At 35.3% G+C, this 15,643-nt stretch overlaps 1 protein-coding gene across 6 annotated transcripts in view; it reads right to left on the reverse strand.

The window, feature by feature from the left end:
• LOC129002188 (broad-complex core protein-like) overlaps positions 1-15,643 on the reverse strand; it is an 81,503-nt gene that overhangs the window by 25,652 nt on the left and 40,208 nt on the right. For 4 of the 6 annotated variants that reach the window (XM_054429816.1, XM_054429813.1, XM_054429818.1 and 1 more), the window contains exons 1-4: positions 9,611-10,144; positions 2,248-2,438; positions 1,503-1,688; positions 651-800 (exon numbers count right to left, since the gene is read on the reverse strand). In XM_054429816.1, coding sequence (XP_054285791.1) covers positions 651-800; positions 1,503-1,688; positions 2,248-2,433 — 522 coding nt within the window. In that variant the 5' untranslated portion in view covers positions 2,434-2,438; positions 9,611-10,144. Of the gene's footprint in view, positions 1-650; positions 801-1,502; positions 1,689-2,247; positions 2,439-9,610; positions 10,145-15,643 lie in introns of those variants that run through there. The other 2 variants (XM_054429815.1, XM_054429814.1) reach the window with 1 other exon arrangement.

The raw sequence follows: 15,643 nt of genomic DNA on the forward strand, positions 1-15,643 counted from the left end.
AGTTTTGAACCCTATTAAACTGTGCGATTTGCATATAAGTCCCTCATTTCCCAATTAAAAAGAAGTACTTTGGTTTTGATTGGCCAACTCTAGCCGGATGAAATTCCCTTGCTTTATACCCACTTTGGGCCACTTATTACACAGAGCGCAGGCACGTCTAGTGTTGGACGTTTAAAAAAACACAAATGTCTCTCCAGAATTTTCAAATTAATTTTTTTTTTTCTGGTAACATATTTTTTATTAGAATGTTTACTTGTTTATCACTACATTTTCCCAAACTTTATAATGACTTCATAATAAGGTGAGAGGATAATTGATTATGTTTCCACAAAATGTTAGATTATTTAGTACTATCAGCAGGCCCGTAGTTTGCACAAGTTAGGCTACGTGCCCAGGGGATAATTTTGCACCCTTTCCCCTTCCTTGCAGGTCAATTTTTCACAACCTTGCGCGCCCAACAAACCGAAAACCTCTTGCACCAATGGGCCCGGGTTCACCGGGCCTGACTATCAGACAGCTCTCCTTTATTTTGATGGTCATATTTGTTCGTTATTATTAGGCAATAATAATTTAATTATTTCCTAATGGCTTAGAGGTAACATAATTTGAATTAGAACCATTCTTATTCAAGCTGTGAGTTCTTCAAATACCTGAGTGTCTGTATTTTCTGAGTTGGAAGGTCTGCGCTCACGATGCCTGAACTGCGGGTGATTGGTGGTAGGGGCGCTGGTGGTTGGGGTGCGTCTGTACGCCAGCCAGTTCTCCTTCTCCTCTAAACCTTCTTTTCCTTTTTCTCCAGCCTAAGGTAAAAGAAAAATTGACTAAGTAGTGTTTGTGTTTATGTCTTACATACTACTAGCATTTTACCTTTTTTTTTTTAAGGCTGTAGCGGTTCAAACTCTGGTCTTAGTACTATTTAAAGTGGATGGGTACTGAATCCATCCAGTCCTGGAACCTTCCGCCTTCAGATATATAGAGAGTACCATAACATGGCTACCCAGACACTAACAATGGGGTATGCACTTAATCAAACACACTTGATGTAATTTAACTTTTTTTATTTTAACCAACCCTCTTAGTCCCAGGGTCGTACATTGATTTAATTATGTTATTTTATCATGTATTCCTCAATTCTTATAATGCTGAAAATAAAAATCCTTAAAAAAAAAATTGTGGACACACACACAGTAAGGTTGGGTAACCAGTAGTAAAATATCTGATTTGAGTTGTGAACCACAATGAAATCAAGCTATTAATTTTCTCCCAATCCGTTTTATGTTATGTTTTGGTAGGCCTCTACCATCGAGCTTCACCACAGACTGGTGAATTCTTCATGAGGTACAATCCAGACAAAAATTGCAATTCTTGATTTACGGTGCCCTGGACGGTGAGGCAGTGCCTTAGACAAGTGAAGCATAGTAACAGTACTAGTAAATCCCAAAATCCTAAGTTTCTATCTAATGTTTCTATCAGTTATTATTTTTCTTATCTACTTCCATTACCTCTTCCTTGGATTCAGACTGTTGAGTAAGGCCGCTAACTCGCAGAACTTCTGCTGTTTTGAGGAACGAAGGCAGGGCTTTCTGATGTACATTCACTTCACCGTGGTAGATGAACTCTACGAGAGCGTGTAAATCTTCGAATATTACATCTTGTAACACAATAACTGGGTGTTTGCATGGTGTACTCTGTAAAATACAGGCTTAAGCTTTAGCTATAATGTAAGTGATACAGTAGTAGTTAAATAAGTTTAAGAGGACGTAAGCCTATTACTCTTTGAAGTGAACAATTTAATATTTTATTGACAATAAAACTAGTTTTTTTGGCAAACAAAATTATAGAAATCTATTGCTCAAACAAATAAAGTTTTTAACCATTTCACTCTATCAGAGTGGGTCTTAGGTGGTGCGGAACCACTGCAAACATTCAAAGCAATGCCCATTACACATAAAAAGAGTTTATCCCCAACAATATTGTGTTTCACCCCCGTATTTGCAAGACCCTATGCATCCACACCTTGTGCAAGTGCCCAAGGCCGGCTTTGCTCTCTTTGAGCCTGTCGACATTTTTTAACTGCGAATTCTCAGTTGGCACTCGTTAAATTTTAAATAACGGAACTCAAATGCTATAAAGGGAAGGTGGTCCCTCAAAACTTTGTGGATATGCCATGAATCAAACATGTTTCTCTTACACCAAAGTCCAAGACATTTAGACTAGTAACATCCCAAAGATTCAATCTTTACGCACCTTTAGCAGTTCTCGGAAGTAAGGACTGCAGGCAGACAGAACTACTCTGTGAGCCTTGAGACTCTTGCCGTCGCAAGCTAACGTGACATCCACAAAGTCTTCGTCATCTCGTAGGTTCTCAAAAGCTGAAGTGATGCTGGACTGGTAGTTGTTCCATCTCAAACAGAAGTGCTGCAAGTCCCCCATGGCCCCTGAAACAGACAAATATTTAGCGGAATTCTTTGTTTGAAGTACGTTTTTACTCATTGTAAACATATGTTAGTTAGGGGACTGTTAAGTAAAACAAGATAGGTTAGCACACAAATCCAGCCAAAGCTGGAAAATAACAAAAATACCCCCGCCGCAGCAAACCTGCAGACTATGCGAATTTCAACTTGTCTGATTACATTTTTACTAAAATATTTCAATAAGTAAGACTTATTCCCAATTTAAATAACATTACATTTAACAAGTGCTTAGGTTTGCTGCTACTGGGAAGGTAAAAGGTGTTTTTTGACCTTATGTCAATAGCATTGGATGAAATAAATAAATTTGCCAAATTTTACCAACGTATATCCATAAACAAGTAAACTATAATAGGAATCAAAATTGAAGTCCCATGTCTGCAGGTGGAGTGGACCCATCCTAAACCTGCTTGTCAAAAAAACGCTATTGTTGGGAGCCCGGCGATTCAGGTAGGCCGGGAATACCGCCCTCCCTTCGCTGTTCCTAGAAATTCCGTGTCCTACTACAATTTGCATAAATTGAGCCATAAGACTTGGAGCATCATGCGAAGACTCATTTTGTTCGTCTGAGAAAGAGGTACGAGCGGGATTCACAATGCTGATGGACGTGTTAGTAGGCGGGAGCACGGCGTTGACGTCGTTGTCGGTGTCAATCCCGCGTTTGGAATCCCGTCAGCCATTCTACCTGTAGCGGTATCACCGCGCGCGGCATTTCAATCCTCGACATCTATTGTCCAGTTCCAGTTGCTTTTGAGTTCTATGGTGCGGTGCAATGTTCGAGCAGTTTTTTCGCGAGATAGAGGCTCAGCCTGCACTATAATGTAGCACTGTAATGAAGAGCAAGGAGTATTCTGATCGCAATATAAGGCAAAAACTTGGAACAAAGTTGGCATGTTCATGGAACGTCTTGACAGAAATTCTGTACATCTGGAAAAACTTTTCCGGTTATACCTCAAGTGGTCACAAAACATGGCATGGAATGTCCGTCTGGTTAGGCTGTTCGATAAAGTGTTGGATATGTCCACAATCGCCTCTTCTTTCCTAAGCAGTTCGAATGACTGGAGTTGAATCATCCCAGCTATACAACCGAGCTCCACCAAGTCCATCCCGCGTCTGAACCGCCTAGTGAAGAATGGCCCGACAGGTTTCTCGCACCGCACACGCTCCACGCAACGGTGATCCCACCACGTGTAGTTTGCACAAATATTCGGTGCCTTCACACGGGAATTCAATCGCGGTTTTCACGCTCGTGTGGAATGGGCCTTAGTGTGGTTCACTCCATCATTGTTTTTCCAACCAAAAGCAAGAAAAACTTCTCTCATTAATTGAGTAAGTGGAGTGGACAGCTGTACTTTGCAAATCCATGTGTAACTTTTGTGCCATAAGTATAAGAGGATATAAAAAGCATTAGACATGTTAAGGAAATTGAATCGAGAGGATATAAAATTTAGTTTTTAAGGACATAAATGCAGGTCAGCTGTGCAAGATATCTTGTTGCTTTACTGCTGTGTTTGCATCCTTCTTATTACATCTTACTGTCGAGAAAATACTATTACAAGTAGCAAATTTTAAAATATTTAACGTAGATGTTGATATGTTTTGAACTAGTTGCTTTACCTGTGGTTGTAGGACGCAGAGGAAACTATAATATAGTTCTTCCAATCTACTGCAGCAATCAGTCACAGACCCAGCTACTTATCATAATTGAAAACGTACTAAATTCAAGTGCATCCACTTTGGCCTAGTTCATGATCTACTTTAAGGTATAATACAGAACGATTGATTTGGTAAATTCTTCATTCACTCAGATTAAACAGATACAGAACAGAAACCTCATCTATTTTATGAGGAGTTTCTTACACATATTTAAGTGCATTCTAAACTGAAATGCTCTGAAAATTGGATAAATTTGGCTTTAACTATAGATATTCCATTTGAAAATGAGTGATCCAAAATGTTTTGGAATTAAAAACATAAAATTAAAAATCCAATTCCAAAAGATGTTCTCAGGCTCAGGACTGTTGCAGCATGATTTCGCCGAATATTCGCTTTGTCCCACAAGCCAATCTACAAGTTTCAAAAGGTCACCCACAACTTGTGGCAAAACAGGAATTTGGCAAATGTGGAATGGCGAGTAGATGGGTTCACTTTCACAATATATAGCGGCGATGTGCAAATGTGATGGGTGACAAATCACGATACAAAGAAATCATCTTAGCGACCGGATGCAATCCTTCATGTAGCCATTAAAATCAGCTTCTTTTATCAGCTTTTTTAGCAGAATAGGTAAAATGCTTGGTTAACACAAGTTGTAAATTTTGAGGGATTCACTATCTCAAAGTGTACACATTGACTGACTGTACAATTCATGGTCTGCGATAACAAACTCTTAAAACTTTGTAAATTTGGACTTCATTCTTATCGAATACTATGTAAAGCTGGAAAGAATTCAGAAGTACAGATTTATAGGATTTAACTGCAAAATGTAAAAACTAATTCATTACCTAACACCAAACTCTAATGCAAATAATGAGTTAAAACAAACAAAGTTTAATTTGTGATGATAACGGGTGCGCCAAAATAACCTGACAGTTTTTAATACTAAATAACTCAAGAACAAAATACAATTTGATATAATAAATAATGTTATATTGTACACACTACTATGCCATTTTCACTTATGCAAAATTATATCACTTAGGTGATGTCCTTCTCCTAAACGCAGGCTTTCAATTTTTTTTTTGCAAATTTGCAGTCACCTTCGCCTGATGAATAGAAACAATCTCTTCCCGGATACATGCTTGTTCAGGGATAGTTCAAAATTTCGAAACAACCACTTTGCTTTTTAAGTGTTCCCATAGCCAACTGTCACACAAAATTAAGTCTGGGGATCGAGCTGACCACAGCACATCACCAAACCAAGAGATCACTTTACCGGGAAAGAGTTCACGCGAAACTGTCATTGAATAACTGGCTGTATGACAAGGTGCGCCGTCCTGTTGAAACCATGTGTTGGTCATGTGTATCTCTCCTAACATTCATAGTTGCGGAACCAAAAACCCCCTCAGTATTTCCACATAACGTTCCGAGTTTACAGCGATAGGGGGTGTTCTCACTTTCATCCTCAAAAAACATATGGTCCGATGACTCCAAACCGTGCCACACCACACTAGACAGTAACTTTCTTTCGACGAAGTGATGTTTCACCAAACATAACCTAAAAATGGCATAACGTAAGTAATCGTTCACTACAACAACGAGGTCTCTAGCTTGTATAACAACTGACTTATCACAAAACAAAAACCGTCAGATATTTTTGGCGCACCCTTTAGAATATTTGTATGTGTGTGTCAATGTATTCTGTTAATTTCTTTTGATTTTATTAACTTTACAATTTTCAACTAATGTAGAACAGTGTCTTTAGACTATTGCTTACTGTCCAGTGTCCAGTGTTGGAGAGTAACAGTGCACATTGCAAAATTTACCCTAAAAAAGGGAGAAAGGTGTATTGGTCATGAAATCACCCAAGCTTTGGGAAGCAAAATACATATCAACATTTTTAAGATTTTACTACACAATGAGACGTGTACTTGGAGTGCTAAAAACAGAGCTAATAACTTTTATGAGTTTGTGAATGCTTTTTGGAGCATGGAGAAATCAGCATGATCCTCAAAAAAGATTTTGAAAATGTATAATGAGAAGTTTTTAATCCATTTATTCACTTTTCCAATTCACTAATTTAACTTCTCTGAATACATTAATCCAAGATTTGTGTTGAATACAATCTTAGCAGTTAAATATTTGATTAAAACATTGGATAAAGAGTTTGAAGCTCAAATTGTCTATGATTCAACAAGAAAACAATCTTATCTGATCTTCTCTGGGCAATTAATTTAACAATGTGTTTGATATTGTAGAGTATTTTCTATGTTGGGTATTTTAAAGATTTGATATTTCATTTTGTTTGTTTCACTGAAACATGTTTTTAAGGAGAGTGATTCAATGGTTACTAACAAAATCAACCCAATGTTCATGTTTAGATAAATAGATGAAAATTACAAACTAAACTGTGACAAACATTAGAGGGATGGTCCTAGTCATTAAAAAGTCAGATTTCTGTCATGGTTGAATTGGTATCCTTCACCATCCCATCTATTATTACCTACTACAGTTAAATAAAAAGAGTAATGTATGGATCTTGCATCCCTCCAAACAAAGATTATGTCATCAGTAAACAAGAGTTAAGATTGCTTATTTAAAAAAACAATATTTATATTTTACATGCATAATATATCTTTTATTTTTGGCATTTTAAGTTCTAACAGAACTGGTCGCTGAAATAATTTGTCAAGCAGTATGGTCCATATCCTTATGGATAAGGAGTATATCCTTTTTTATAGTAATCTTACTTACTTTACTTTTCACTATGCTTCACACATTATAGGATGAAAAAGTGACTCAACATTTTTTGGACATTGACAATAATAGTTTGAATTAATCTAAGCACAGATATCCTCAGGTTTTAAGTTGGAGAGGTTTTGAATATCAATTTGGGGGAGAAAGGTTTCCATTCCAGTACCTATTTTGAATTGTAGACCTAATGGTTTTATTCACTGTATTTTCTCAAAATTTAAATAACTGTGTAATTGCTTTATTAGTACTTCTTCTTATCATAGGTTGTATGTTAAGGGCTGAACGTATCAACAATTGACCAGATGAGGTTAGACCAGTTATTGACCAGTTTTTCCTACCTATAAATTATCAAGTATCGGTATTGAGGACTGATTGAAATGTGTTGCAGCAGACAAAGACGTCGCTTCAACTATAGATTCGAGGGGGCACAACCAGTACACCTGGGGGTCTGGAATACCCATATAACACTTGGTAACTACCATAGCTTATGAGTAACACCTTTAGAAAGTAAAAAAAAAATTATTATTAGATGGATTTTTACCGTTGGTTAGCTAAAAAATTGATTATTTTAAGTTGGGGGGCACGTGCCCCATTATGTCCCCCCCCCTACCCCCCCCAGGTGCGACGCCAATGGGAGCAGAAATTCTCTGTTACATTATACTGCACTGGAGATTTGGGTATTATTGACTGCTCCTGTTTGTATGCACTTTACTTAAACATGTAACACTTTGGGTGATACCCATACCGGTAAATCAAGTGCTACTTCACATCAAGGCAAAGTATGGTGACCTAATATCAACTTTCTGCTAGATTCAGACTTTGAGAGAGCGGTGTGTATCAACACGAGAGGAACTATTGCGGTTTTCATAGAGAAAACTGTCAAAATTATATTAAAAGTAAAGTAGTAAAATTGAAGTCAGCTATTCATTTGTAATTGATGTATTAATGATTCTAACAAAAAACTGAGCTCACCTGAGTCTGTGGCGTAGTTAAAATAAAATAATTTTACCCATTCCGCAACAAAGAAATGAGCTTTTTACGAAATAACGACAAGTATAATAACGGAGAGCTTACTGAAAGTGCTTATTAAAATAAACAAGAATTTACAGTACAGTAGCCTACTTAAACGGAAGGACATCATAACCTTTTGAGCCTAACTGTGGTGGGCGTTACAAAGGTTCGACAAAGTAATAAGGTTACTTTTAGTCATTGTGGTTGTTTCCAATGGAAGTATAGTCTAATATTGATAGATGTTTGTATTTCAAGGCTGGGATAATCTATAAAGACAGATAATTTACAAAAAATAGGTAGCCTACTTCATTTACTGGACTAACCTAAACTAACCTCTCCAGACCTAGACTAACCAACTGATGTGCTTTAATTTAAGAACTAGGTATAACAAGGCTGTTCATCTTAACTGAAAGCCAAGACTTAAGATATTATACAAAGTAAAATACGTCTGAATATTAATTTACTTAGCTTAAAATTAGTACAGTATCAAATGTGAAGAGAAGGACGAATAAACAAAAATCGATACTCTGCCAGAGTTTTCGAAGAGGAAGCACACACTTTTGATTTATACTAAAATATATAGGCATATTGTTCCTTTTTTCATTTATAAATATTAATCTTACACTTTATAAACAAATAATCAAAACTGTTATTTTTATATTGAAAGCCTATTCCTTTAGTGCCTATTCCTTTAGTTATCAACAAGGTATTGAAAACCAACCTCGACAGATTCCCATATAATGTTTTTGAAATTAAAATAAATTTAATAAGTCAAGTGTAGGCCTACTTTGTTTTTATTTTTTTTGTGGATACAATTTTCCATTTAAAAATGTTGTCATTTGAATAGTTTTAAAGTTGTATTTTAATATTCTGCTACAATTTAAAACTTAAAATAATTAGGCTAAATAATCGTGGTGAAATTTAATACTTTAATCAAATTACTCTGGCCTAATTCAGATTTTCTATTTGAGTTCTGACCTGAACAAAGGTAAAGTTTTTACTTAAGTTAAATATGAGGTACAAAATTTAAGTTAAGTTTTCTTTCAAATAGTAAAAAAAATGTAATTATATGGTTATGATTGCAACTATACTTGTCATGATATCGACTATAAAAATACAATGTGCTTTCCCATTTCAAATTTTACTGTGATTAACTCATTAATAAACTACACAAACTTATTTTCCTGCATTTTTAATATAAATCAATAGGCATAATCGGCGAACTTGGTAAAAACATAAAGTACCTATATTTAGAGTAGGTAGGCTTAAATTATTTTTAATAATTAATTATATTAAGTAAAGATGAGTATTATAAGTATATTTTAAACGTATATTTCACATTGCACGTTTAAAACCTGACAGTAAACAGGACGCATTCTATGATTACTTGATTTTATCAGTGGTCTAGGATTGTTATCTAGCTCTATTTCCGGTTTCCTATTTGATAACAAATCGTCTAGTTTCAAATTTGACGTTTGTAAACATTACTAGGCAAACATTGATTGTAATTCTCTAATGACAACATAGAAAGACAACATGGATCGATATGATAAAACGAACAAGACGAAAGAGAGAGTACGGTACAACAACTACAATGAATCAAATGACGGTCTAGGCGTATAGGCTATGTTGAGTTGTCATTCATTCTTTTGTCTTTTTAAACCGGATTCAAGCGATAAGAAACTCAACCTATTGATAACAGATGAAGAACTTACCTTATGTAGTATGTGGTCAATAGCCGGGGTCCAAATATGTAAAAGTAATTATAAAAATCCTAACTTAAGATCACAGCATTTTCTTTCTTGGCCATTATAGACGCCTGACGGAGTCTAGCGACATGCGCCGAATTTTCTACGCACCATAGAAATTGATGTCAATGAGAACCGCGAAATTCAAACGCGACACTGGGACGCTGAACGTTTAGACGATGTTTTGTCGAGATTTAAGTCGTGATCGGTAAAATTCTTGAATGTTAACGTGTGTATAGCAAGTGGTGTACTGAAGGGTTGTATATACTTTAGCCTATTGCTGAGAGAAAAATGTGAACCGGTATTATTGAGTTACGAGGAAAGTAAAAATGGCGGAAGAAAGTGAAACTGGAGAAAAAATATCTAGAACGTGTAAAATGCACCGAAACGTTTGTAATTTATCGAACGAAAGACGAGTGTGTACGGCCTAAAACTTCAATTTGGAAAAGAGTTTAGAAGGAATTCCGGTACGGAGACGCTACATGAGGCACTGCCCCGCGTCGAGAGATCACTAGCTATAAACTAACGCGGGGAGTGAAATCGCATATTCGTACACTTTAATGAGAGCGATTCCCTCCCTCGATTCGCACTACCCCCTCCCGCGCGTGCAAAGGGGTGGAGAGAGAAAAAATCATTAAATTCGTCGTCGCCCCCACGCACTTTTCATCTGCGCATGTGCCGGTAAAAAATTTAATTCGTTTTAACACACTACTGTAAATAGTGAACAATGTTATTCAAGTTTTATCCCGGCAACCCCAGCGCGTGCACCGCCCCTTCCACCGCCTCCACCCCGCTCAATGTAATTTACGACGGCCCGAATCAATACTATTGATATGAAAGTATGAAACGAAAAAACGCAGCCATGATTACGTTTCATCTTGACTCGTCCCGCGTCCTGTCCATCCACTGGTGACTCGATCAGCCCGAATGATGACGTCACCTCACAACTTCCGGTCGCTAATTACTCTCTCTCTCTCACCCTCTCCCCAACCTCTAACCCACTCTCTCTCTGTCTCACTCTCATTCTCTGATCAAGACGTCTGCTTCATTTTCCGTAATTCCTTCCTTCAAACTTTCCTTTGAAGAAACCCACCCAAGTTTACCCTTTGACCGGTGAAATATAACACCTTAACAACTATACACGTGTCACCCCGAAACAATTCTTGGTAAACTCGTTGCAGGATTTTTGTTGCATGTGCAACTCTCTCAAAATAGTCTTTTCAGTTATCGTTAACTGGCAAAACACCGTTGAGGATTTTGATATTCTAAAATAGATAGCGTTGGGGTTTCAAACTAATATATGTTTGCTTATTGGACAATGGAAACAATGGGAGTATAGTATAGTTGTAGCTATTGCCGTAGTGATAGTGATAACACCATCCGGGGCCAATGTACTTGTTCGTTTAATAATCCCAGAAGCATAAACACTGTTAATATTTCCGTTACACACGGTTTCTGTCCGCATTGTTGTGCCATTTATGTGTGGAGAAGTTTCGCTGCATACAAAAAAAAAAAAATAAACAACTCCAAAACCTTAAAAATCTCTTGAGTTTGTCCAAATTCAAATTCCATATTAATGGTAAATTTTTGAAAATTATATGTATGGATCAATTATAAATATATGGATCAATCATAGTTTTTTTATTAATATGTCTTCATACAATTTGGCAAATTGTTTATCAAACTTAATTTCACTTTTTCTAATTTTTTTAGGATACAGAACTAGTTTTGTGTTCATCTTAAGTAGTCCTAAGTAACTTCTCACCCCATCAAGCTCCTGTAATTACATTAGGCGTGGATCTATAAACTTCTTTTTGTAAGGATTATATTATATGATGAATCGGTTTGGTTAAAATAACAACTCAAAAAAAGCAAACTAAAATTCAAAAATTCTGCAGGTGTTGTTACGGCTACGATGGGCTATTTATGCGTTCTTGGTTTATACCATTGATTGTATAGTGAATATACCTGTTGAAACTGAAATGTTTTAGCAGTGCTACACTATGATCAACCACACTCATCATCTACTATTTAGCTTAAAACACTACTTAAAATTGCAGATTTAGTTTAGTGATTAAGTGCGTTGTTTTTAGAAATCTTGTAAAACTGGTTTTAATTAAATCTACACTAATCCCCTCCAAATTTGGATATTTTTCAGGAATAAAATTTAAAGATGTAAAAGCGGCAGGTGACTTAACCTCCGACCTTATGACACCGCCCCTATGATCTAAGATACTTCATCCCCTCCCCATTCAACCCTGCATACTCACACACATACTCACACGTGCGCTCGCACACTCATCACACATACACAGGTGCATTGTACATCGGCCTTGCTCGCATAAACCCTACTAATTATTTTCGAAGCTAACTCAGTCAAGTTGTCCTCAGGCTCACGGTTCATACAAAGCTTGAAAAGAAACATACTGCAACTCGTCAAAACCGAACAAACATGTGAGATAATGGCAGCATGTCAATCGATGTTTTTGTAGAAGGATGACATTTTACAAACATTTTTTTTCAAAGTAATTAATGTTTTTTATGGACAATTATTGCTAATGAACAAGTAAATTTAAAAAATGCATAAAATACATTACAAACTTATTTTTACCATGCTTTTACAGAGTAAAGGTGGCTGCTACGACACTTCAACATGCATAAAGCAAATAAATAATTGATTACTGTAGTCTACATATAATTGCCTAATAGTTCTAATATACAGGAGGTTTAAAAATAATTGTGCAACACAGCATTTAATGCCAACCATTGAAATATTCTTTTGGTATAGTTTGGTTTTGTCTTTGACAATTCTTTATTGAATGACTACTGCTACTTCAAAGCAATAAAATGCATGTTTTGAGTCTGAGTTTGCTCGTTGTGCCTGGTTCTATTAGTTCGATAGTTCTATAGTTCGAATGGCTTTGAGTCATAAAAGCTTGGTGCCCACCTAGAAACACCTTGTTTAAGCAACCATGTTTTAGGGATATCCTATGTAAATCCCGGCGTGGGTCTAAATTATATCCACTCGATGATTGTGACAGAAAAATATATGTGTAATAATAAATAAATGTGTAGAATCAATAAAATTATCAAATTGTAGTTTTTATCCAAAATTCAAATAACACTTTTTCGTGTAATTACTTTGTATCTTTACTTTATAAAACATCTCAACTTAGGTAAAAAAGTTTTACAATTAATACACGCCTTTTGTCACGTTATAGTAGCAATTTAATAAACAAGTCAGCCACAGTTAATCAAGTTGCCAAGACTTAACCAAATAAAAATAAACGTATAATCATGCTCTTCTCACTGTGTTGGTCAAGGCAAACAGAAAATAAAAACTGTTTAGTTCTGCCCCATTATTTTATAAGCAACCTGTATTATAAATTAATACCAAACTATAATTTAATTTCAAAGTCCGTCCTTCTATTCTTCTTCTCTTTGATTACACGCTCTTTAATGCCGGCGTAACAGTAAATTTAATCTAATCTAATCTAATTCATCCATCTACTCTAATCATATTGATCTAATATTGATTGTCTCCTGTCGTTGTACATAACATGATGATCTTAGTTATCAAATAAATGTTTTTTGTAAATAGTAAAATCGACTGATTTATTTTTATGAAGACACTGCTAGGTGTGACCATCACATAATGAAAATGAAATACAGTAAAACATATCTTATTTTAGGCTCTGGACCTGTAAAAGTTTTTTTTTATCGTGATGCGATGTTAAAACACCACCGAGTGCTACTCGTATAGTACTGAACGTGTAACATACATACTTGTATATAGTTAAAATATTGTATTGAATACTGAAGTAAAGTAAGTTTGAACTGTGGATCAGTAATATATTGGGCCTTACTTGAAAATAACAATTGGACATTAGAATATGTGTCACAATTGTGCTACTGTACCATGAAGTTACCGTACATTTTTTCATTACTGTTTTTTCCACAATGTGGGGGATTTAAAATTCTGTGGTTTACAATGCTACCATTTCCATTTTGATATAATTGAAAATTTGATATATAAAGAAAGAGCATTTTCCAACATACAATCTGCCGGTATCTCAGACAAAAGTAGTTTTTACTATAGTATTATTTTTTATGCAAATAATACCCTTGTCAAAGGTTAAATTAATTACTTGTCTAACTTGTACTGCTGTAATAATTCTACACTCAATTCCTACTTCTTCAGCATTTGAAATCTAATAAACAGGATCTTCTGTGGATTTATAACGCTGGTATTTTAATGTTTTTATCACCACTTAAAAAAACATATACCTATACTCCAACCTATGGGAAAATATAATCATCAATAGTTGATGAACTGTTGACAAATAATAGAAACCTGTCTTTCCCGGGGAGTAACTATAAACCCAAAGATTTAAATGCTATTCCGTTAGTTTTGTTAACGGGGTGTTCGATTTTCCATTTAATAAATATTTATATGCAAAAACTTTACAAAGCATGGTGTTCATTTACTTTGAAATACTTATTTGAGGATTCCCATCCTATTTTATAATTTGTACGTGTCATGTTCTACGCTACTTTAAATGTTACTCTATATTTTTTAAGGTAAATACGTTTTAATCTTTGGTCACAAATCCAGACGAAAAGCAATAGTCTGTAAAAGGGTAATTTTGTTTGTTTAAAATAATTTTAAAGTTGGCACGATAGCCGAAGTAAAAACATAAATGTCACGGCGCACTTTAAAAATAACAAACTTGATTAAAAATTACTTCCTCAGATGTTTATTCTTATTTATAACGTAGCATTATTGAATTTTCCATACTGAAGTAGAATCCATATTTTATGGACCAGCTTAAGATTTTTTATAAAAAAAAAAACATAGTTTAATGAGTCACTCGCAGAGTGCACTTCTGTTGTCATTCCCCCCCCCCCTCAATTTTTGACACTTTTATAGAATAAAGGAGCTATAACTTACAATAATGTGTCATATCAGTTTTGATCAGTTTTTAAAGGGGGTTTTGACAGAAATAGTTAATTTTTATCAGCACACTCTTTCATTTCAACTAGGTTCTTATAATATTCCAAAACTGACAAAAAATATTTGTAATGGACTGTCATCAATAGCTCACCGTCTTGCATTTCTTCTGGCAAATCATTAATATAAAAAAGAAACAACACTGGACCGAGATTTGACCCTTGCGGAACTCCTGTGTTGATACAGTCCAAGACTTTTGATTCAAACGTTTTTACAACATTCGTCTCACTAGTATTTCTAATATTCACAATTTGTTATCTCTTTTTAAGAAATTACATTATCCAGTTCAAGGGATTTTTCATAATACCAATAATAATTATCTTGGCTTAAGTATTTCATGATCAGACAATCGAACGCCTTACAATTCAATAAACAAATAGTCTTCATACACTATTCAAAGTCAAAGGTATAATCTTTAGTTGTACGTGTGCCACCTCTTAGCTAAAATAAAAAATATTTGTATCTGTTAGTGTTTTATCCAGTATGAATAAATTTACTACACTCGTCATTTTTCAAATTTCGTCAAATCGTCGTCAAATTTAAAAAAATTTTGTTTTGTATCTTCCTTAATCAACCGAAAATATACCAAATTTAACGCCACCACAGTTTAAATTCGGATGAATCTGTAGTCGGACGTATCGTCATTACTTGCCATACAAGATAAGTCGTAAAAACTAAAATAACAGCCAATTAGTAAATCGCTCCATTCCCACTTTCCATCGGTCTTCTCAGTTTGTCATTAATTTGGAGGATTGCAAAATGTGAAAGTGGATTGACATTCTTTGAAGACCTAGATATACGGACCTTCCAAGACGTCCTTCACTGTAATATGATCTCTTGTTTAAAAGTTCAGGAGAAAATCATTTTATACGATGATTCTACTATCGATAAACCACCGAGGAATAGACATTCTTCTATTGGTAATTTTGTAGGCAGTTTAATTTTATTCGAGCCCCTGGCGGAGTGGTGCAACTGTAAAAAAAAATAGT

This window comes from Macrosteles quadrilineatus, unplaced genomic scaffold (assembly GCF_028750875.1).
Source record: "Macrosteles quadrilineatus isolate MER2022 unplaced genomic scaffold, UCM_ALF_1.0 Scaffold_9__3_contigs__length_116548681, whole genome shotgun sequence".
NCBI classification, from domain to species: domain Eukaryota; kingdom Metazoa; phylum Arthropoda; class Insecta; order Hemiptera; family Cicadellidae; genus Macrosteles; species Macrosteles quadrilineatus.